The 24,031-nt window shown below is 34.6% G+C and overlaps 1 protein-coding gene across 3 annotated transcripts in view; it reads right to left on the reverse strand.

Moving 5' to 3' along the window:
- LOC123268462 (carbonic anhydrase-related protein 10) overlaps window positions 1-24,031 on the reverse strand; it is a 102,783-nt gene that overhangs the window by 55,031 nt on the left and 23,721 nt on the right. Inside the window, exon 1 of one of the 3 annotated variants that reach the window (XM_044733531.1) lies at window positions 17,864-18,850. The exons of the other annotated variants lie outside the window; for them this stretch is intronic. Coding sequence (XP_044589466.1) covers window positions 17,864-17,945 — 82 coding nt within the window. The 5' untranslated portion in view covers window positions 17,946-18,850. Of the gene's footprint in view, window positions 1-17,863; window positions 18,851-24,031 lie in introns of those variants that run through there. 3 annotated transcript variants of the gene reach the window in all.

Genomic DNA, 24,031 nt, shown 5'->3' on the forward strand with positions numbered 1-24,031 from the left:
ATTATTTTTAATTTAATATTAAAAATTACTGGAAAATAAAATGTTTTTACTGAACTACTAAAAAATTAACCGGACTTAGTTAAAATGAATCTAACGGTATTGTTGACCTTTCCTTGAGGCGGCGCTGCAATCTCTCAAGATCAGCTGTATAAAAAATTACACATTTTGGTGATGAGTTGTCGCTCAATTACAGTTTATTCTAACAACACTTTTATACAATGATTATAATTTCATTTTTTCCAATTAGTTAAATATTATTTATAAAAATTAACTCTGACATTCGTTATTTTTTTTACTATTAGCTATTATTCTATCTATATTTTAAAGTTAAATAACCGAATGAAATAAATAAAATCAAAACAAATGAAACATTGAATGAACTAAAATCTAGTTTTTAATAGTATATTACACACCTAGGGAAGTAAAGTAAGAAATGTCTTAGATCACATGTAATTGTTGGCCGAGGCGAAGCCGAGGTCAACAAACATGTGATCTGAGGCTTTCTTATTTACTTCCCTAGGTGTGTAATATACTATTTTTGCTCGACGAAGGCAGAAAGGGGCAACTTCGTTTAGCGCAGCGGGCCGAAAGTTGACGCTTTCTGCCCGTCGAGCAAAAAAAATATAAAACACATAAGAATATTCCATTGATATGTCCAATAATAATTCTATTCGTAAGCTTTATTGAATTTTATTTTATTTACTTTCCGGTAGAACTGACATAACCTTTAAAAAGTATCGCTGGTACTAATAAACAGTAAAGTGGCGCCCAAGATTATCATTATTAGAATATCAGTAGAAGTCTTTTAATAATTTAGAAAAGTTCCATTAATTTCTAAGGTTAAAAATAATACGTTATTCTTATTACAGATAATTTAATATATTTAAAGATAATTTAGGGTGTCAATATTTAGACCCCCGTCAATAATTGGGGCTTTTACCTTATTCTATAAAGTTTTACGTCTATTTAAATTATAAGCTGTAAAACTATTTCAAGAAACATTTTCTAACGAGTCAATACTTATAACTGTCTCTATAATCCCGAACGTGGCAACTATGCATCATTTTCTGGTAGAATAGTGGGGCAGTTAACGGCGACGTTCAGTAATAATTCGAGCATCTCAATTACCGCTCCTGTTAAGAATATATTAACCGTAAAACTTAATTAAAAAAATTTCAATTTCAATTATAAAGCAATTAATAATCATGTTAAAGATTAAAACTGTCATTTTATTTAGAAATATCCATCTTAATTACAAATTAATATAAAATCTTAAAAATAAGTGTCAGCTTAAATAATTAATAAATTCAAACGAAATTTAAAAAAAAAACCTCGAGCTTAAATAATTGATAAGTTTATAAAGAAAGCTCTAACGATGCTGTAAATTAATTATTCACCTTAAAAAAAAGAAGAAATAATTGTCGATTATAAAATTTCTTCCTTTCTACTTTATCGAAATTGTCTCTTAGTCTCTAAAATAATTAACGGTATTTTTTTGCCATTTAAACTTCGAGACAGTCGCTGACAATTTAATAGAATTATTGTTTTTTGTTTCTAACTGCCTGCTGCCGGATCCTTTGAACTTAAAACCTCAAAGGCTCATTAATTATTTTATCAAATAATTCTCCTTAATAATTATTACGTACTTTTGTATTTATTTATTTTATTTCTATAAATCCAATTACAAGGAACCCAAAAAAAATATGAATAGCAAACAAAATCCAAAAATATGACGTTTATTTTATCAATACGGCCATTGATGTTAAACAATTTGAAGCTGTTATTGAAGGTAATGGAAAATAAATCTGGATTTATAAAAAACTAAATATTTACAAATCAAACTGTTGAAACGCGCCTATAGATTCGATTAATTTCGACGCAACATTTAGCTGTAGTTTCTTTAACATTAAATTTTATGAAACGAGTATTGAATTATAAATTCTATTATATTGTGACATGATACAGCCTAAAATAATATAAGCTTTCAATTACATTCACTGTTCACTGTTCACTGATATACTCTCCAGCTATGCTGTGAATTACGGGATTTTGTTTTAATATAAAATCAATGGTTCCATATGTTTCGCATATTATATTTAATAACATGATCAAACATATTTATGTCAACTTCAATAGCTACCCAGGCGATCGGTTACAAATTCCACCCTTTTTTAATGACTTTTTGTAATAATTATACGGCTTAATTGTTAATTAAATTTTTATCAAACATTTCTGGAAGTTAAATCCTTTTTTCTGAGCAATAAATCATTAATTTATTATTATCATAAATTATTAAAAATAACAAAACCTACCGGTTTTGTTAAATTCTTTTGCTGACGATAAGTATATTTATTTACATTTTCACCTCTACCAATTGCATGAAGCAATTAGACGGATCACTGTTGATGCTCAAGCAGTTGCAGATTGGGCTAGAGATAATGGTCTTGAGATAAATTTACAAAAAACTAAATCCATGATTTTGGGGACAGGCAGTAGACTGAAAATGCTTCAACCTGAAGAAATACCTCATGTTGTGGTTGACGGTACCATTCTCCCCTATACAGATTCGACAAAGTGTCTTGGACTTCATATTTCTAGTAATTTATCTTGGAACTCTCATATTTCAAAAACTGTAAGCAAAATCAATTCAGCACTAAGGTAAAAGCCCCAATTATTGACGCTATAAGAGACAAAGTTATGATTTAATTTTTTTTAAGCAATCAAATATAAATATCGATGAATTTTGTTTGTGGTAATGTCTTCAGTAATGTTTTAACTAATCAATTTTTTTTTTTTAAATGATAATCAATGATATTTACTAATTAATTTTAAATAATTAAATATATGATCTGGATACACCAATTATTGACGGGTTAAAAAACTGATTGATCTAATTATTGACGCCCCTACTGCACATGCGTCGAATCATTTGGTTATATTGTTATTTATCAAAAACGAGATATAAAGTAATCAATATTATTAAAGTTAATTAATAATAATTTCTATGAATGAATAATTATTATGAAAAATATAACAATTTATTTAAAAACTTATTTAACACTAAAACACGCCGAGTTATTTGACAGTTAAAAGCCTTGAATATAATCGCGTATATAACGTATTTTATACTTAAAAAAATTAGGAAAACGGTTGACCCTAAAGGCCATCCCTGCAACTTCTCGCTAATTCCATACTTAGGCGCTTAAAATTGCACCAATGATGTTTTTGAGCTCTTCGAGCTTAAAAATACAATTTATGGGTTATTTTGAGCTCTCCGAGCTCAAAGAGATTGCTTTTCTATGCTTTTGAGCTCTTCGAGCTCAAAAGTCTAATAGAGATTTGATAAGACACTATTTTCTGAATTTTTAAACCGCAATAACTTTTGAATGAATAAACCGATTTTCACGCGGTTGGCAGCATTCGACGCAGTTTTTAAAGCCTCACAAAGAATATCAAATTTTGAATTGATCGCGTAAGGAATTTCGGAGTTATTCCGAAAAAACACTTTTTTCGGTTTTCTTTCGTTCACGATATCTCTCGAACGGATCAACCGATTTTGACTGAACTGGTGGCGATCGACGTGGTTTTTTGAGGTTAAGAGCTGATTAGTTTTTGGAATTTAACCATAAAGCCGTTTAAAAGTTATTCCAAAAAAAACACATTTCAAAAAAATTTTTTTTGTAGTTTTTTTGAGATTTCTCAAAATCTATTGATCTAAATCGGCCCAAATAATATTCAAAATCTAAGTTTGGTCAAGCCCTTTCGAATAGCACCAACCGCGATAAAATTGTTCAAGCCGTTCAAAAGGTATAAGCGGTTCACATACTTTCAGATACACACACACACACACACACACACACACACACACACACATACACACACACATAATCCAAATTTCAATCGAGTATAATTTAATTTACACGAAATAATTTTTCAGATTATATCTCGTGAAGTTTTACGCGATATAACCAGAAAAATTAATCGATTAAATCGGAGACTTCACTGAGTACTGTCCAAAAATAATTTAGTATACTTTGAACGATATTGACTATAGTCTGAAATTTTTTTTTACTACAAATACCACGGGGTATACTATACGAGGATGTACAGTGGGTTATTGTTCTTTCCGCGAAGATTATTTATTTTTTTCGGTTATATAACTTTAAAATATATATAGAATAATAGCTAACAGTAAAAAAACGAATGTCATTAAATTTTTATAAATAATATTTAACTAATTAGATAAAATGAAATTATAATGATAATTGTATAAAAGTGTTGTTAGAATAAACTGTAATTGAGCGAGAACTGATCACCAAAATGTGTAATTTTTTATACAGCTGATCTCGAGCGATTGCAGCGCCGCCTCAAGGAAAGTTCAACAATACCGTTAGATTCATTTTAACTAAGTCCGGTTAATTTTTTAGTAGTTCAGTAAAAACATTTTATTTTACTGTAATTTTTAATATTAAATTAAAAATAATTATTCTTATTCATTTTTCACGCTATTATTTTTAACCTTAAAAATTGTTGGAACTTTTCTAAATTATTGAAAGACTTTATTCTAATAATTATAATCTTGGGCGCCATTTTGTCACTTATTAATAACAGCACTACTTTTTAAAGGTTATTTTAGTCAAAACTATCTTTAAATTAATTTTTATTCAATATTATAATCTAATTCAATTGTTTTTGCATTATTAAGTTTTTAAGTCCAAAAAATTAATTTGTTTATAATTTTTGGATTTTTAAAAATATCTACTAATTGTTAAACAACAATTCAATTATTTTTGAATTTTCTACAAGGTTTCAAACCAAAAAAATTAGTAAAACGGTTCACCCTAAAGGCCATCCCTGCAACCTCCCGCTAATTCCATACCTGGGCGCTTAAAATTGTACTTATAACGTTTTTGAGATTTTTGAGCTCAAAATATAATTTATGTGATATTTTGAGCTCGCTGAGCTCAAAGAGATAGTATTTCTATGCATTTGAGCTCTTCGAGCTCAAAAGTCTGATAGAAGTTTCATAGAACACTACTTTTGGAATTTTCAAACCGCAATAATTTTTGAATGGATTAACCGATTTTCACGCGGTTGGTGGCATTCGGCGTAGTTTTATCAGCCTCAAAAAAAATATTTAGGTTTTAATTAATCGAACCAAAAATTTCAGAGTAACTTCAAAAAACACTTTTTTCGGTTTTCTTTCGTTCACGATATCTCTCGAACGAATTAACCGATTTCGACCAGCTTGATGGCGATCGACGTGGTTTTTTATTGTCTAGAGCTGATTAGTTTTCGCAATCGATCAGTAGAGCCGTTTAAAAGTTATCCAAAAAAAACCACACTTGAAAAAATTTTTTTTCTTAGTTTTTTTAAGATTTCTCAAAATCTACTGATCCGAATCGGTCCAAATTATACTCAAAATCTAAGTTTGGCCAAGCCCTTTCAAATGGCACCAACCGCGATAAAATCGGAAGAGCTGTTCAAAAGTTATAACCCTAGTAGAAATAATCGAGTTTTCACTGGATATAAACCAGTAACTGGCCAGTGATATCGAGTAAAAACTTAAAATCGCGCCACCTACAACTAAGTCATAAACATTAGTTACACCGACAGTGTATCTTTACTAGTGTGTGTATGTTTGTTTATTTTTTTTGTTAACCTGTACGCATCATTATTGTAATTATTATTATTAAAAAACAGTATAAATCAATCAAAATTAGTGTTTATTAACGTGTAAATAATTTCCAGTATATATTTCAAAATGGATACAGTGAAAAAAAATGACACAATATATAAATTGCGACTGTGGGCATTAAAAACAAATCTCCAATTCAAAATAATTATTTTCTTATTTTATTGTTAGATTTATTATTAGTCTATCAGACTAATGATGTTATCTATTTTATAATGTACACATAAATGAAACTTTTTTATATCATATCGTTTATTAAACATTATTTTGAATTTATTTGACAATTTTAATAACGCCTAATAACCTCAGAATTCGAAACTGACAGTTTCACTAAAGCCGCCATAATGTTTTGTTAGATCTCTAGTAAAACTGGCCAGTTACTAGACAGAAACTGGATATTACACTGGCCAGTTACTGGTTTAAGTCTAGTAAAACTGGCCAGTTACTGGCTAAAAACTTGATTTCATTTCTACTAGGGAAGCGGTCCACATACTTTCACACACACATACATACAGACACTGTGACAACCTCACGGGAGTAGTCAGGGAAACTTCATATGACCTTCAAACGTCGAGATCTGATGAAAACTCGATCTTTGCAAAACGGGGTGAAAACAATAACTTCCCGATTTTTGAAAATCTTCGATTTTCTTAGCGGGAAGTTAAAAATTGATTTTTTATTTTTTTTTCTTTAGAAATTAAAAACTGCTGAATTTACACGGCAGTGATTAATTCAATGCACTTGCAGTCGAAAATGCAAACTTAAACGAATTGAACCTTTGAAAAGTTTAAAAGAAAAGCTACGGTCCATTAACTTTCCCGTTAATTTGCTAAGCCAACAATAAGTTATAATAAAATAAAGTTTATAAAATGAATTGAAAATAAGATTAAACGAAAATAGTAAATTAAACAAAAAGAAAAATCATCAGTATAAATTCTTCTCGCGATTGTTTGTTCACCTCGAGGTGCTCCTCTACCCAGGATCAAGGATAGAGAGGATTACTCGCCTCAGGCTGCTCTTATCCCCCAGGTATTTACCGAACTTTCACACTCTCGTTTGACCGTCAGACGAAAACTCCGATTCAATCGATCGTCATCTTAATTATCATTATTATTAATAAATTAATTGTAATTAATAATGTTAATTCTTAATAATGCTCACCTCAGGGTAAAAATCGCAAGGCAGCGTCTTAGAATTTTTGGAGCGAGATATCGAAGACGCTTCGACCCGTAAAATTGAACGGAACGATTTTATACCGATAAATGTGTCAACGTTAACCACCGACTACATTTTATCACTTTTTATGTAGCTTGTGTGTATGTTATTATTATTTGTCGCTCTTCGAGCTCAAATTAGCCGAAAGATTTCTGATTGAAATGAAAATTGATTCCTCCAAATTGTTCATACGAAATGTCATTAGCAAAAAGCCGTCTAATTACGGGGTTAATTATTCAGCGGGACACATTTTTTCAATTGACCCAAATCGTTGATGAGTTTTTAATTTTTGATACTTAATGCAACGTAATGGAGTAATTTCATCACAACTTTGCTGAAGAATTAAATATTAACAAGGTAAGCACATCAAAAAGATAGTTTTTGGGTTTAATGGCGCCCAATCATAAATTATTATCTATATTAAGAGAATAAGCAAAATTTTGTGGCCAGTGTATTTGTATAATAAAATGGGTTTTTATGGTTAAATTTGGTATCGTTAGGAAAAGTCGAGACCTGAAGTAGTGCTTTTTCATGGTTTCATATTATTCTTACCAATAATCAATTTTTAATGATAAGTGTTTAGAATGCATTCGAAAATGCTGAATCTTTAAATACATAATTAAGAAGTGAGCTTGTATTTCATGAACTATTGACATTTTTAAAGATATAAGCTCATCCCGATGTTGTACTCCTCAAGACCTTTCATTTGAGTACCCACATCAATGTTTTATATATTTATATATATATTATATATATGTATATATGAAAAATATATAAAAATGCATGTGGCTACTCAAATGAAAGCTCTTGATGAGTATAACATCAGAATGAGCTTATATCTTTAAAAAAGTCATTATTTAAGAAAGTGCAGTGCAATTTAATAATAAATAAGATACATAATTAAGTAATGACCTTGTATTTCGTGAACTATTGACATTTTTGAAGATATAAGCTCATCCCGAAGTTGTACTCCTCAAGACCTTTCATTTGAGTACCCACATCAATGTTTCATATATTTATATATATTATATATATGTACACATGAAAAATATATAAAAATGCATGTGGCTACTCAAATAAAAGCTCTTGATGAGTATAACATCAGAATGAGCTTATATCTTTAAAAAATTCATTATTTAAGAAAGTGCAGTGCAATTTAATAATGAATAAGATACATAATTAAGTAATGACCTTGTATTTCGTGAACTATTGACATTTTTAAAGATATAAGCTCATCCCGATGTTATACTCCTCAAGACCTTTCATTTGAGTACCCACATCAATGTTTTATATATTTATATATATCATATATATGTATATATAAGAAATATATGAAAATGCATGTGGGTACTCAAATGAAAGCTCTTCATGAGTGTAACATCAGGATGAGTTTATATCTTTAAAAACGTCAATAATTAAAAAAGTACAGTGCAATTTGACTTAAGTCATTATTTATTTAATTGGCCATAAAGAAAATTCTTGCAGCCATCCAAAATTGATACAAAAAATCTTAACAAAATATATAAATTAGTATGTTAAACACTCAATCTCTCAATCATCACTAAATACTATAAATTGATGGATATGTTTTTGTTTACCGCAGTTGGTTGGTAGATACGATTTATGTAGGAATTCATTAACATCCTTGTGATTGAGGAAAATATTAAAATGAAAATATGAACGGTTAAATATTTAGCATGTAAACAAAGTAACATTTGTGTTATATATTCAAATATTTAGGAGATGCATACTTTAACGTTACGGACGTTCGGCATCTCGAGAATTTACAAATTCAGTTGACTCTTGATTATTCAAGGGCCAAAGCCATTCCGTTCTCTTTGCCAGAGCGTTTACCCGGCAACGAGAATTTCACGGGACGGCCAAATTTATATTCAAATAGGTGACTAAATTAACCAGTCTCAGCCCTACTACACTTACAAATATTCTCCTCATTTGCACTTCTTTTAATCCGACTCCCTTTTTCTCAAAAATATCTCGTCTATTTATCACTTAATCAATTCCCTTGTCCTGAATCTTTCCCTTCCTTCATAACTATTTTCGAGAAAACTTAGTTCCAAAAATCACCGCTATGTGGCGCATGGTAGCTAAATCATCTCACTACCAGAGAGTTGAATTTGAAAATATAATTCTAATTCTGACACTTTAATCCATATTATTAAATCATGACATTTTTATTAATCACTTTTATTACCCTGGACCTTTTTGATAAAAGTTAGTTCTTAAAATCACCGCTATGTGGCGTATTGTCGCTAAATCGTCTCACTACCAGAGAATTGAATGAAAAAATATAACCATTATTCTGACACTTTAATCCGACATTATTAAAACATGACATTTTTATTAATCACTTTTATTTTTCTGGACCTTTTTGATAAAAGTTAGTTCCAAAAGTCACCTCTAGGTGGCGCATGGTCGCTAAATAGTCCCACTGCCAGAGAGTTGAATTAAAAAATATAACCCTTATTCTGAGACTTTAACCCACATTATTAAAACATGACATTTTTATAACGGCATCAAAGGAATAATTTAAATTCAAATCGACACCTGTATCCAAATTCCATGTAAAAAATATCATATATGTGTGGTAAGAAATACATATGACTCATGGGACGTTTTTTTCTCGAAAGAAAATGTAATGCAGGTAGTCTAAATATAAATATAAAGAAATTTTCAATATGTACTGTGTAGATGTTTTGCATTGGCTGTTTCTCAGTTCACCCATTGGGAGGAGGCGTAGGGGCAACCCAGGAGGAAGTTGCCGTGTTCCCGACGGAATCGACGTGTCTCATCGTAGTTTTCCGACATACGAAAACGTCTCATCGGAGCATTGACTTATCCAAACTCGGCTGCACGTATCGACTTCCTGGATTCCCTATACGCTTCGTATTCAGCTCTCATCTTGTAAGCCAAGCATCAAGCTCTTTTTTCTTCCATCTCCTAGGTTGGCTTTTAGCTTCGCCTCCATGACCCGGAAGTAACGTGACGGACCTGCTTCCTGACGTTTTCAATCATTGCTTTCACTATTTTCCATATATTTATATCCATTTAGGATCTGTTAGATTGAATTCAATTGAAGGTCATTAGCCGCCTAATCACCAGAAGCGATCCTACGGAAATAATCTTCTTATTAGGTAGCCGCCTCGGGACCTTCCACGGTTGAGAACAGGTGCGAACGTTCCAATTGTTTTCCGATACAGACTTGCTACCCTCCGGCGTCTGCGACCCGCTCAAGAGTCACAAATTCAACAGAATCGATCCCTCCATTTCACAAACAACTTCGAGCGCCAAAATTCATGCAGCCCACCTCTTGCTCTCCGCTCAGGATTATATTGCCCCATCGAACACTTTGCCGACCCCGTTCAACCACTAGGGCTAGCAACACACATTCTGATAAGGAAAACTTACTGGTTAGCACTAAAAATTTATTCTAACTTTGTAAAACTTGCCGGGAATATTGGACGTTGTATTTCAGCTGGTCCAATTCGGTCCATCAGCCTGAACTTGATGTAAGAAGCACTTTCTGGATAGGATAGTGTCATCAGCAAGACCCTATTGATGGGTTGTTAGACCCCAGATGATGGGATAGAAATTTATCTGATGGAAAGTTTCCTCCTAGTTTACAAAGAAGCTTGAGATCTAACTGGAACCATTGGGTTCGCTGCTAATGAGACTACACTTGATTAGCGGCGAAAACGGATCCATTAGCGTACAAATAGTTACTGGGGAAGTAGTTGGGGTGAATATAAAGGAGCTAAGGAGGTGGGATTGGGTGTGTTTGGTGTGTCGTAGCGTGTTGCCACTAGAAACTAGTTCGTTGTAACTCTGGGACGTTTTGGTGAGTGTGGATGTCCGTAACAGGGTGCACTGTGTCACCTTTATCACCTCTATCACCTGCTCGAAATTGCACCCATTTGAATGGTAAGCCAGGGCTGCTCCGTTTCACCTACTGACTATTTGTAGAATCCCGCACTTGGATAAATGTTAGAGAGGATGAGTGCAATAACTGAAAGAGAATGAGAATCTGGTGAATCCGGTCCCAAGTACCGGTTGTATGCCTCCGTGCATACAGGAAACGCCGCAGACGGATTATCCAACAGTTTAAAAGGGAATTCACACTTTTGTACGTCGCTATTATACACAAACACACACTGCAGTTTATCCGTTTAGATTTCGCTGCTTTAAAGATCGGGTTCCAATCAGATACGGATTTCCACGGGAGTAGACACATGATACTCAATAAAAGTGACCCTTTGATCATCACACTTACGCTCTTTATTACTCCAAGTCAAGGATCAAAGTCCTTCTGGTAGTTTTTCTCCTTGGAGTCATCAGTTCCTTAAAAAATTACAAACACAGTGATTGAACTCGTTGAATGGGCTGGAGTCAAAGGAAGATTAATGGGAAAAGAGACACACTCAATAGTGGTTGGGGCAAGTATGAGTATATTTCATAAATATATACGCTGCGCTTTAGAAAGTATCTAGAGAAAAGTGATAAGTTGTGAGCTTGCGGATGTTGCCGCCATTTGCCGTGAGATACGGCTCGATACGTGTATAGACATCCGGTAGAGCGGCTGATGAACGATCCAACCGGTTCCAAAGAGCCAGACATTTTTATCTCCCGCGATATTTCTAAATCGAAATGGGTAATACAAAGAATTTAAGGATCCCTATCTTCACATCGCTTCATCAATGCATACATTAATGGCGATAGAGCTTTTAACTTTAAACTATCTGGAGAATTTCTCAACGTTCATGATATGATGACCGGTAGATTATTTTATGCGGCATGTTGTCAGCATGACCCATCGCGTGCTTTCCAGGAATAAATGTAGTGAGTTTCAATTTTCCCAGGCTCTTTTGGCTTAACAGAGCCCCGGGAGCAGAACAGAATATTTTTACCAAATTCCGGTCTCATTTTTACCGACTTCCACGCGATCTATTTTAAAACTGACAATTTTTTTTATTTAAACTCTCTATTCCATCCCTCAGCCATTCGTTTATTTTAATTTGTCGCATTTCCGGTCGAACCAACAGTTTTTTAACGGTTCCCGCTCGACTGGCAATGGCGGTTGGTTTTCCCGCGTGGCGTATATTGCCAGTGATACATTTTAAAAGTCTCTGACCGACCTACTACCACTGGGGGCATCATCGAAGGTAGAAGGGGAGGTGTCACACACCCTCACTTAAATTCACTCCGGCCACAACCACTCGGGAAACCGGTATGCCACGTTCATCCGAGGCCAAGCTCACCCCGCATTTTTACCCACGGTCAGACTAGACTAGTCTATTTTTTTTTTTATCCTTTTTCATTCATTTTAAACTCCGGACGGAAATTCTTCTATGACTAAAACTAAACTGAATTTATATATATTTTTAAATTCTTTTTTTCTTACACGATTTTTTTCCTACCTAGCGCGGTTTTAACCCAGTCAGTCTTCTTCTCCTTCTGTCGCATGCCACCAAAGGAAAAACTACCATTTTCCGGTTTTTTTCCGGGTCCCTATTTCCACACACTGTTCCGTAACCCACTACTTACTCTACTCCATTTTGCCCCAGAACCGCAGCAGGCGCCTCTTAGCGCAACAGTGAATCATATACTGCATTCAAAAAGCTTACGGAATATTTTCATATTTTTACGCCCACGTACTCTGAGAATCAAACATTTCTCATCTTGAATTATTTTTTACCGACATAATAAAATTGATAAAATATAAATATCACGTCTACCTTTTATGAGATGAAAAACTTTTTTACGATGAATACCAGCAAGGGTAGATAGTAATTTTTTTTTTTAATTTAACCCTCGGTACACTTGATTCCATCTCGTTTACTTTACACAAAACGCATCCATAGTATCTCAATTCGCTAAGCTTAAAAGCAACAAAACCCAGAGGGAGCGCATCCGTGCATTATATCCAAGGGTAAAACAACCTTTTCCCTTCTGTGTAATACTTTGTACTAGTTTTCAATTTTTATTCACTCAAATATCAAATTAACTCCTCAATAATTCACTACAACCTTTTAATTCACTTTTTTTAACGATTTTAGAAGCCCTAAATTAGATTTCCTGATTTTTTAAAAAATTAGTTTTTAATTTCACCGCTAGGTGACGCATGGTAGTTTTTTATTCTCGCTTGCAAAAACTTTTAACCAAGACCTAAATTAGATTTCCCGATTTTTGTAGTTAGTTCTTGGTTTTACCACTAGGTGGCGCATGGTAGTTTTTTTTATTCTCGCTTGCAGAAACTTCTAACCAAGTTTATATATTTGATGGAAAAATTTATTAGATTTAAAGTTTTTTTGTGTTGATATTTTTAGAATTAGGATAAATAAAGTAACTAGATGGAATATGGAAAGTATAACAGAGAATACGAACTAAAACACTGAAATAATTAATTCAGGGTATTAACTTGCATAAACAAAAATCAGTGAACAATATGTTGAACATAAAAACCGTATAATCTGGTTCTATTAGCCACGGGATATTTATTTTAACGCTAAATATCTGAACAACACAAACTTTTAGATTAGCGAGCTAACGGCCCGAGGCATTGGCGCACAAAAGAATTAATTATGGCATCGAGTAATCAAATATTTATAGAAAATACCCGCTAATTAAAACAAAAATATATACATTGTTTGAACTAACTAATGAGATTTTTATTAATGTCTGTGTTTAGTTAGAAAAAAAAAAATAATAAAATACTGACTAAAAGAAAAATGACAATATGATTACACACGTGATAAAATTTTTTAGTGACGCCTATTAAAGTGCAAAATGCACCGAAGTGAATAAGCCACACCGGAGAATAACTGTAAGTTTAGAAATTTTTTCTATTACAGCACATTTACTCGGAAAAATAATGCCCATGCACATTTCATCCGGTGTTATCTACTCTCTGGGTTAACGTTTTTCCGTCTTTGTCTATTTGTTTTCTTCCGTAGTGCCGGTCCTCGAAACAGAGAACTAGAAACGGGGATAGAAACGAGGGATATAGAGATCCCAGAACTCGGGCAGTGAAGACTTTCACGAATTTTTTTTTTTTGCATCCTGTCCTGCTGACGGTACTATCTGTATCGAAATGAAGCTACAAAACTCTCTGGTACATGTGAAAATATCAAACATCCACTTTATCTCGCATTCTTTCGACATAACACATGAGCGGGAGAAAATTTATCCGATAAAAGTATAAACCCAATATTACACAATCTTCAAATTCTTTTTCTCTATTCATGTACTTCTGCATAACCTCCGTTTCCGGCAAATTCTTCTGTTATACCCCAGTTAACTATTTATCGATTGAGTTTCACTGTATTTAATATGCAACGCCATCTGTTGGTCAAATGTCGAAATAAATCTTCGTACCATGTGGTTTTAAGGAAGTTTTGACTATTTCGATAATTTTAACCCCTTCTACAACTATTTTTCACTAAATTTACAGTCCCTAAGCCTTACAGAGTATACAGCGCTATCTGTTAGTCAAAAATCGAACTAAATCTTTGTCCCACGTGTTTTTAATGAATTTTTGACTATTTTGATAACTTTAACCACTTCTATACCTGTTTTTTACTAGATTTTCAATTCTAAAGCCATAAAAAGGCATGCAGCGCCATCTGTTGGTCAAATATTGAACTAAATCTTCATACCACGAGGTTTTAATGAATTTTGAACTGTTTTGGTAACTTTAATTTCTTCTACGGCTGTTTTTTCACTAAATTTACAATTCTAAAGCCATAAAGAGCCTTTTAAGTGCGTTTGAAGTTCTATTAGTAATTAGCAGCGCCTCTGGTGGCTTAGAATCAAACTATAAAAGCTTCCCACAAAAAATTCCCCCGTTTCTCCATAAAAAGAACACTTTTTACCGAAAATAAAGATTGTTGATGTGTGAAAAAATCCAACAAAATAGTTTCCACAGTGAATATCATAGCGCGATACCATTTTACAGCGGATATCGAATTTTCATCGTAAAGTACCCCGGTTTGGGTTCAATGTCGTGGTAGCATGGATACCCTAGTAGCGAGTACATCCAGAGGTAGTACAAGTTACTGGTGGTGGTCGTAGGGCAAATCTAATGTGCTCTCGGGGCCGAGCTAGATAAGGAGCCTACTATATATGGATATGGATACACATAGAAAAGAGAAGAGAGATAGTAGGATGGTAGGCAAAGCTAGTTCGGATGCTGGTGACTCCAGCGGTTGGGATAGTGCCCTTTCCCAGGGTAACTTGGTATTATTGGCCAGTGCCAACTGCCCAGATAAATGTGGTTTGAACCCACTTCCGTACCCTTTCACAGTGACTCCTCTGGACTCATTTTCACGTGTGTGACAATGTTTAACTCCTCGAAAACAATTGTTACCAACAACTATAACTATAACTATAACTGTAGCTGGAACTGTAACTACAACAAACTGTAACTATAGGGTAGTTTACTTAGTTCTCGGGTCTATGGGTGAGGGTGTATAGTTGGTCATTTCTCCGCTTATTACCCAATTGTGTATTTAGCATTGAAATTTAGTTTACCCCAGTATGGCGGTTTTATAAGTTATCACTCTGCATTTACGCTGTTTACCTTTTTACACTCGTTTAAATTTTAATCTGGCTTTTTGCTGAGAGAAAGAGAGGGTTCACCAGCATCTCCTAGGATTCGTACCCTAGAGAACGGATAGAATGGGTAAAATTAAAGAGAACATAGTTCGAGGACATAGTTGCGCTCTAGGTTAGGTCGGAGGGAAAAAGTGCTAAATGTGCAAGTACATTTAACCAGTGACAACGTCAGCATCGGTTGATTTTTCTATGAAAAAAAGTCTAGAAGCAAACACCAGATATAAAAAGGTAAATAAGATTGAATTTACTGTAAATTATCGATTCGTAAATTTAATATTGCATTTCCTTGATTTAACCATCCAGATTTTGAATTTACGATTTACTATTACGGAAAAGTTGATAGAAAAAACCTGAAAAAAAGTAAAACCCGTTGGAGCGAACACGCTACGCAAATTGAAACAAATGGAAACTTATATGCATCGTAGGGTTCGCTGAGTTTTACTGCCAACTCATTTCGTAGCAAACTGTTTTATCGCCCACCGTCCCCATCATCGTCACTGTTGTTGTCACCATACCTCTTAAACTTTTCTCGTGACTTTAAAACCTCTTTTATAAAACTCTCCTTCCCCTGCGGCATACTATGCTACTCATCATCAAATGACCGGTTCTGTTTCAACCACACAACTTTGCCAAAAAGTTTCAGCACAATAACCCTGGGAGTCTTTTCTGGCAATCAGCTCGAACTCCGATAGCGAAACCTTGGATGAACTCAGCCCTGTTCTTAACTCTCACCACAACCACTAGAGTTGATTTTGAAATCAAACCGCTGTTGGCTGGAATGTAACAATTCTGTTGGTTGAATTCTTCAAGCTCTAAATTTAGAAAACACCTTCAGCATGTTATCAGTTATCATCCTGGATCTTTATCGATTAGCTGAAGGTCAAAAATGGTTGGAAGTTAAAGCAGCGTTTGTTACATAACAATCGACAATCCCACTGCATTTGTTCCTGGGGTAAGAGTTGCAAGTAAGCCGGGAAGTTTGTCAAAGTAATTCTAGCTTTCATTACACCCGATTCCAGTCACGTCTTTCCTTAGCTCTTGTCCTTACTCTTATTATCCCATATCCCGGATGAGCCCCCGGCACCTCTTGAATTGGACAAAGGAGCTTTCTAATACCTATCCGACGAATGAGGGTAATAATAATTATTCCATTAACCATTGTCAAGCTAATCTTTCATTTCTTACCCCCGGTAATTACATCATTACCCAGTTTAAGAGGTTGTACCGGAAAAACAACACAACATTTTTTCCAGGAAATAAAGCTATTTAATGCTAAAGAAAAGCTTCCTCGAATGACTCACGTGCGTGCTCCGATGCAGTTTCTGTTTAATTCACGTAATAGTACTTATAAAATTCACCCAGGTATGTAGTAAGCTGGGATTAATTCTCCAGAAAGTTTCCTCGGTATCTCGCCTGAGATTCTACCAACTCGTTTAATTGCTTGGCTCAAACAATGCCGTTATGATTCAAGAAATAGAGACTTATTTTCTAATTATAATCCTAACCCACTAAAGTGGTCCTTGATTTTTCCAGCCGTTGATGACGATGGTCATTGGTGATGATTATGGTGATGGTGATGATAATGAATAATAGATAATGAATAATGAATAACGACAATAAAGGAATAACGTCGCCTGTCATTTAAAGTAAATTGTTATTCACCACATTTGGAGCCCTCAATCAAATTGATTGACGCAGCCCCAGCCCCTTTATCTCTGGGAGGTGTGAGCGTGTGCCTCATTCACCCGTAGCTTCGATTCATCGACGCACGTACACGGGCCATTAAAGACAAGCTTAACCGTGCTTTACACCCTTGTAAATATCTAGGAGGTACTTTAAATAGATTCAAATCAAAACATTATGTTATTTTGTTGTCAGCTTTTCTAGAAATTATTCATCGGAATGTCCTGGACTGGCAGATGGAATATAACAGCGCAAGGATAAGACCGAGTTTCTTTTAAGAAAAACAAGAAAAACAAGTCCAACGGCACTCTCGGCCCGGAGTTTCAGTGATAAAAAATTCAAAGCCTCGCCAAGACACCGTCTGCCGTTCGCCGTCTTCCGAGGCTCTCACCCTCCATTTCTCCTCTTAGTTTACTTTCAGACTCACGAAACAAACAAATGGATTATTCTCACGGTGAGAATGAGGGGGTCAGTTCTAATGGGATTGCATATACCCAATCTCGTGAACATGCATGCCAAAACTTGGAAACTCTCATAACCCGCAAGATTATTCGCGAATTCAAAACCCTGGCACGGGTAGTTGTTGATGATAGTGATAGTTATAAGTTATAATTAAAGAAATGGATTAAATGTGTAACTTACCCCTCAGCAAGACAACGAGTCCCAGGAAACAAAGGAGCCTTTGGAGTGGCATCCTCACCGTGGATACTTCTTGGATCCTCATCCTTGGATGATCGGGGGATCTTGAACGGATTTCATGGATGATGTGTAAGCGGCTCGGCTTCAGGCCAATACCCGTCGCCGAAGTAAATACCTCTCACGGATTTAATTGGTAAGCCCTCAGTTAATTGACAGAGTGAATTGTTAATTTCGGAAATTGATTGCCGGATAAATCAATTAATAATTAACGTTCATTAATTATCGGTTAATGGCATTAGGAGAATAAGAACCACTAAGGAGTTAGAGGAAATCCTTAGCGTTTATCCACTTTTCGGCTAAGCCGAGGGATCCAACTTTCCACTTATTCAACTTGTTTTCTCTTTTCCTTCGTTCGTCTCCTGGGAACATCCACAATCCGCCTCCCAAGCAAAATTCACCAATACTCTGATTTTTATCCTCTAAAAAACTCACTGCACTTTTTTATTTTCTTCTACAACCTTAATTACAAAGTATCGGAACAATTTAAAAACCAAAAATCACTAAATTCAACCGGCACTAAACAAAAATAAGTCATTTGAAAAAAATCACTTATCACTTATCGAGTTAATAAATCGGAACTTAGTCGCCTTGAAGAGGAGCACCGGCGGTATTCTTACTGGTTGGAGGTTGCGGGTTGCACTGAGCAGACGATAATCGCGCGCGAACACGTTTTTACTCCCCCCAAGGACGTCCTTTGGTTGCGCGGGCGCAAGTCGCCTGTAGACATTGCGTACTAGGATATGGAGAGCTGAATAGAATAGAATAGAATAGAATAGAGTCGAGGCTCTACTCTGAGGAGCTGAGTGAGTTGAGGTTGGAGGTGAGGGACAGAGCTGACAGAATACTCGGTAACTGAGAGAGTTAACAGAGTGAGGATCCCGTGGAGCTTGCGGGAAAAGTTATGACCTCAAAGGAGTCGTTAGCAAGCGGTCGCGAAATTAGTATAACGCGTAGTAACACCACAATTCCTGGTCTAATATGCTCCAAAAGAGGCTCCAACCCAGCCTCATCACTGACCGAATGTCTGAGCCAACTTCTCTTCTTCGTCTTCAAGATTTCCCCAACCAGCTCTGCGTTAATTTAATTTAATTACATAATTATAATGTTCAGTGATGAATGTAGCGACAATAGAGCCACTGACAATGGTTGGAATTAATTTCAGGTGAAGACAACAAGTGGAAATGATTTAGATTTTAAATTCAATATCGTCCCACTTTTGGTAAAGGTTATCGAGATAACAATACCCGGTGCCTTGCATTGTAACAACTTGCGGGACAATTTGGGTGTTTATGAAAAATTCATATCATTCTTCTTGAAATAAAGAGACTAATTAGTCCGTAAATTAATCCGTTTCTTCATAACGCTTAAGCATCATTTTTTGATGATGTGTTGGAAAGCGGCGGCTGAATCAGACCAGGAAAGCGGATTATCCTCGGAGCAAACAGGGAAACGGATAATTTGTCGTTGACTGGATTCAGGGTGTTTATTTCCACATATGGAGATTTCACGTATTTAGAATAACAGATCCTATTGTTTATGGGTATCCAATATGGAAAGGGGAATCCGCAATATTCGAGAAAAGAAAATGATATAAATATATTTAAACAGGAAGCTCGCAGGTCATTGCCGGATAAAGTAATTACGAGGCCTAGCTAGTTGGACGGAATATGTGTTGTACCTGTTAATACATTTGGCGTGTATATATATATGGATAGATATGCTGATAGTGTTGCTGTTGGCTAGTGGTGATAGGGTTGGGAGACCACACTCGGCAACATTGCCCACAAATAGACCTGGTAGGTACTTGTAGCGGCTTATCCAGCCGCAGTGTATACTCGCCCGTGGACGATTATTGTGACGATTGCATTTCGCATTATCCCACTTGGTCGATGACTACGTCCCCTCTTTTGGTCTCTATGTTCGGCGTGGCTTGGCTTTCCAGCTCGCTCCCTTTCTCCCATTCGATTCCCCCAAGGGGATATGTTTCCCGTATAAAACATCTGGTTTAATCGAAATTGCAAATGTCCACGAGCCAACACCACTATAAACGAATTAGTTTCCGCCAGAATTATGTGTGACCTCTTCTCTATAAACTCAAAGTATTTTTATTCGTTACACCCAAAGTATGCTTTCAATAAAACTGCCTTTAGTGGATACCATTGGTTCCATTTTAGCTTCCGGGGTCTAAAGGCCAATTCATTATCTAGGGAATTATTCATTCCAAACAATCAAATCGATAATCAAATTCAGCCTTGTCAATCTTGTCAATACAATCCCTATTATTTTAAGCATCTTCCATGTAATGTCTTACAAACCTCCATTTCTTGGTTACGCCACCAAGCTTCCTTTCCAAGCTCCAGCATTAGGCTCTTTAAATCGTCGACGGTCTAATTCTGCACTAGCTATCGATTTAGTCCAGCGTGTCCAAATTTACAAACTTAACACTCGAAACTTTGATGGGCAATAATAAGAACTGACATTGTCAATATTTTATTTGTTAGATCGACTAGATACAATCTGTTCCTGATATTCGCTTTTCCGAATTTCGTCACTCAGAAAGAAACTTTCAAACTTTAACACTAAATCACTTAGAACTGAGACTTATCAAGCACAACCACAAATTAGCACTAATCACAATTCACCTGCATGAAAAAGTTGTGTAGTTGACAATTATACTCAGAATTATAACCTTGAATATACCTTTTATAAAACGGCAAAATGTCTCATAAATAGGGTATAAAATACACTATAAAAAAATTAGGAAAACGGTTGACCCTGAAAGGCTATCCCTGCAACTTCCCGCCAATTCCATACTTAAGCGCTTAAAATTGCACCAATGACGTAATTTTGAGCTCTTCGAGCTCAAAAATACAATTTATGAGTTATTTTAAGCTCTCTGAGCTCAAAGATATTGTTTTCCTATGCTTTTGAGCTCTTCGAGCTTAAAAGTCTGATAGAGATTTGGTAAGACACTATTTTTCGAATTTTTAAACCGCGATAACTTTTGAATAAATAAACCGATTTTCACACGGTTGGCAGCATTCGACGCAGTTTTTTAAGCCTCACAAAGAATCTTGAATTTTGGATTGATTGCGCTAGGAATTTCGGAGTTATTCCGAAAAAACACTTTTTTCGGCTTTCTTTCGTTCACGATATCTCTCGAACGAATCAACCGATTTTGGCCAGACTGGTGGCGATCGACGTGGTTTCTTGAGGTTAAGAGCTGATTAGTTTTTTGAGTTGAACTATCAAGCCGTTAAAAAGTTATTCCAGAAAAACCACATTTGAAAAAAATTTTTTTTTCAGTTTTTTGAAGATTTCTCAAAATCTATTGATCTGAATCGGTCCAAATAGTTTTCAAAATCTAAGTTTGGTCAAGCCTTTTCGAATGGCACCAACCGTGATGAAATCGGTAAAGCCGTTCAAAAGTTATAAGCGGTTCACATACTTTCACACACACACACACACACACACATACATACAGACACCGTGACAACCTCGCGGGGATAGTCAGGAAAGCTTCCTGTGACCTTCAAACGTCGAGATCTGATGAAAACTCGATTTTTGCAAAACGGGTTGAAAACAATAACTTCCCGATTTTTGAAAATCTTCGATTTTTTTAGCGGGAAGTTAAAAATCTTATACATAATTGCATAATATTTAATATATACAAAACTATATCCGATAGTATACGTCTTAACATATTCTAATTTTATACACAGAAAACAAAATTAACTTGAATCAAGTAAATAATTTTGAAGAACTTCATCTTCTTGATGAAAAAATGAGTAGAAAAATTTTTAAACTAAGAAATTTTTCTTGGTTTAAGTAAATTTTACTTGATTCAAGAATTTTTCACTTGATTCAAGTTAATTTTTTTTTCTGTGTATATTACATGATAAGTAATAGATAATATTCATGACAGAAGTCGAAAATATATTTTCAGGTATACATAAAGAATATAATAAAAAGTAGACCAATCGCTATAAATTATTTTATACTTAAAAAATAGTGAGTATAGAATAATATTTTTTTGATATACTTGAAGTATACTGATGATATAAAATTTTAATTATAAAACGCATATATACTTTTAGTCTATATAAAATGTTTATAACTCAAAATATAGCAAATTATAAATATCTTACTTATACTGTCAACATATAATACATTATATTAGAACGGCAAAAAATCGTAGTATAAATTTCTACCTCAAATTATGTCTTAAAGTACATTTTTGGATAACACAATTATACTTTTCACCTATACACTTTTTTTATGCAGAATTCGATTCATAGGTTATCAATCCGGAAATACCAAAACCATCTGGAGTTTAAAAAGTCGAGAGGGTAGCCTGAATAACGTTGATATTTATTCATCGCTCAAGTACCGGTTGAGTATCAGCATAGTCCAGCAGAAACAGAAGCAGAATGGTTGACTTGCATCCAGAGTCCAGAGATTAGGCAGCACTCTTCACCAATTCGACTGTGAATGTTGCGGTTTATTCACCGATACACAAATTTCTTCTTGCAGTTTCCAACGAATGAAATAGAGTGTATTGAACCGCTTGCAGTCCTCTGTTGATATGCGTCCGGGATTTATCTCAAGTCAATTAATACCTTCTCTTGGAAACTTTTCACTTAAACTTGCAGGGTTAGGCTGTATTGAGGAATGTCCTTGATGAGTATTCTGTTTGCGTAGGTAATTTCGGCCAAGCAATTATTCGTATTTGCGCATTGTGTCGTCTAGGTTGGATTTATATTAAAATAGGTGGATTTTTAAACGGGTATATCATTTGGTCGCCGGACGTTTCATATCCTTTATCCATATGCATATTATTCTACTCTGGTCCCCGTTTAACCTCAACCCCACACTACCGGCACAAATTCAATTCCACGAGCGTGCGATTCCCTGTCCGCGGGGCTTGAAAACTAATGTATTCGCGGACGTCGATATGCGGAACTAGATGTGTCTCGTCGAGTTGGAGTTAACCTCGCTCCTATCCCAGTGTGTTAACTCGCCAAGCACATAAATACCTTCATACGATAAAATAAAATGATAACTGTTTTTTTTTTTTTTTTTTTTTTTTTTATGTATGGAAATATCTATAAAAACTCCGCAGTTTAGTTTCATAAATAAACCACTCATCTATAAATTTCATTGCTGACAGATGTGAATTCTTGATCTTTAAATAAACAAACCGCCACCAAGAGACATCGATTTGTGGATTTCTATAAATAGCTGTTTGTACAATCGATTATCTAAGGGCAAATAACATTACTAGTCAGTTGGTCAGTGATTGCTAATCACTTTTCAAAAAAGCTTTCAAAAATCTCTAACAGGTGGCGTTTGATCGCTAATTCTTCTCCGTTGCAGAATTCCAAGTTTTACTTATATAGTTATGAAACAAAAATGAGTGTTTTATGCAGATTTTTATAAAACTTTCCAAGAAATTCAATGCCAATATCAATATTCTTGAAGAATCTTCAAAAATATCCAACAGGTGGCGTTTGATCGCTAATTCTTCTCATTAACAGAATGTCAAGTTTTACTTAAATAGTTATGAAACTAAAATGAGTGTTTTAAGTGAATTTTTATAAAACTTTCCAAGAAATTCAATGCCAATATCAATATTCTTGAAGAATCTTCAAAAATATCCAACAGGTGGCGTTTGATTGCTAATTCTTCTCATTAGCAGAATGTCAAGTTTTACTTAAATAGTTATGAAACTAAAATGAGTGTTTTAAGTGAATTTTTATAAAACTTTCCAAGAAATTCAATGCCAATATCAATATTCTTGAAGAATCTCCAAAAATCTCCAACAGGTGGCGTTTGATCGCTAATTCTTCTCATTAGCAGAATGTCAAGTTTTACTTAAATAGTTATGAAACTAAAATGAGTGTTTTAAGTGAATTTTTATAAAACTTTCCAAGAAATTCAATGCCAATATCAATATTCTTGAAGAATCTCCAAAAATCTCCAACAGGTGGCGTTTGATCGCTAATTCTTCTCATTAGCAGAATGTCAAGTTTTACTTAAATAGTTATGAAACTAAAATGAGTGTTTTAAGCGAATTTTTATAAAAATTTCCAAGGAATTCAATGCCAATAT

Source organism: Cotesia glomerata, linkage group LG7 (genome assembly GCF_020080835.1).
Source record: "Cotesia glomerata isolate CgM1 linkage group LG7, MPM_Cglom_v2.3, whole genome shotgun sequence".
Taxonomy (NCBI): domain Eukaryota; kingdom Metazoa; phylum Arthropoda; class Insecta; order Hymenoptera; family Braconidae; genus Cotesia; species Cotesia glomerata.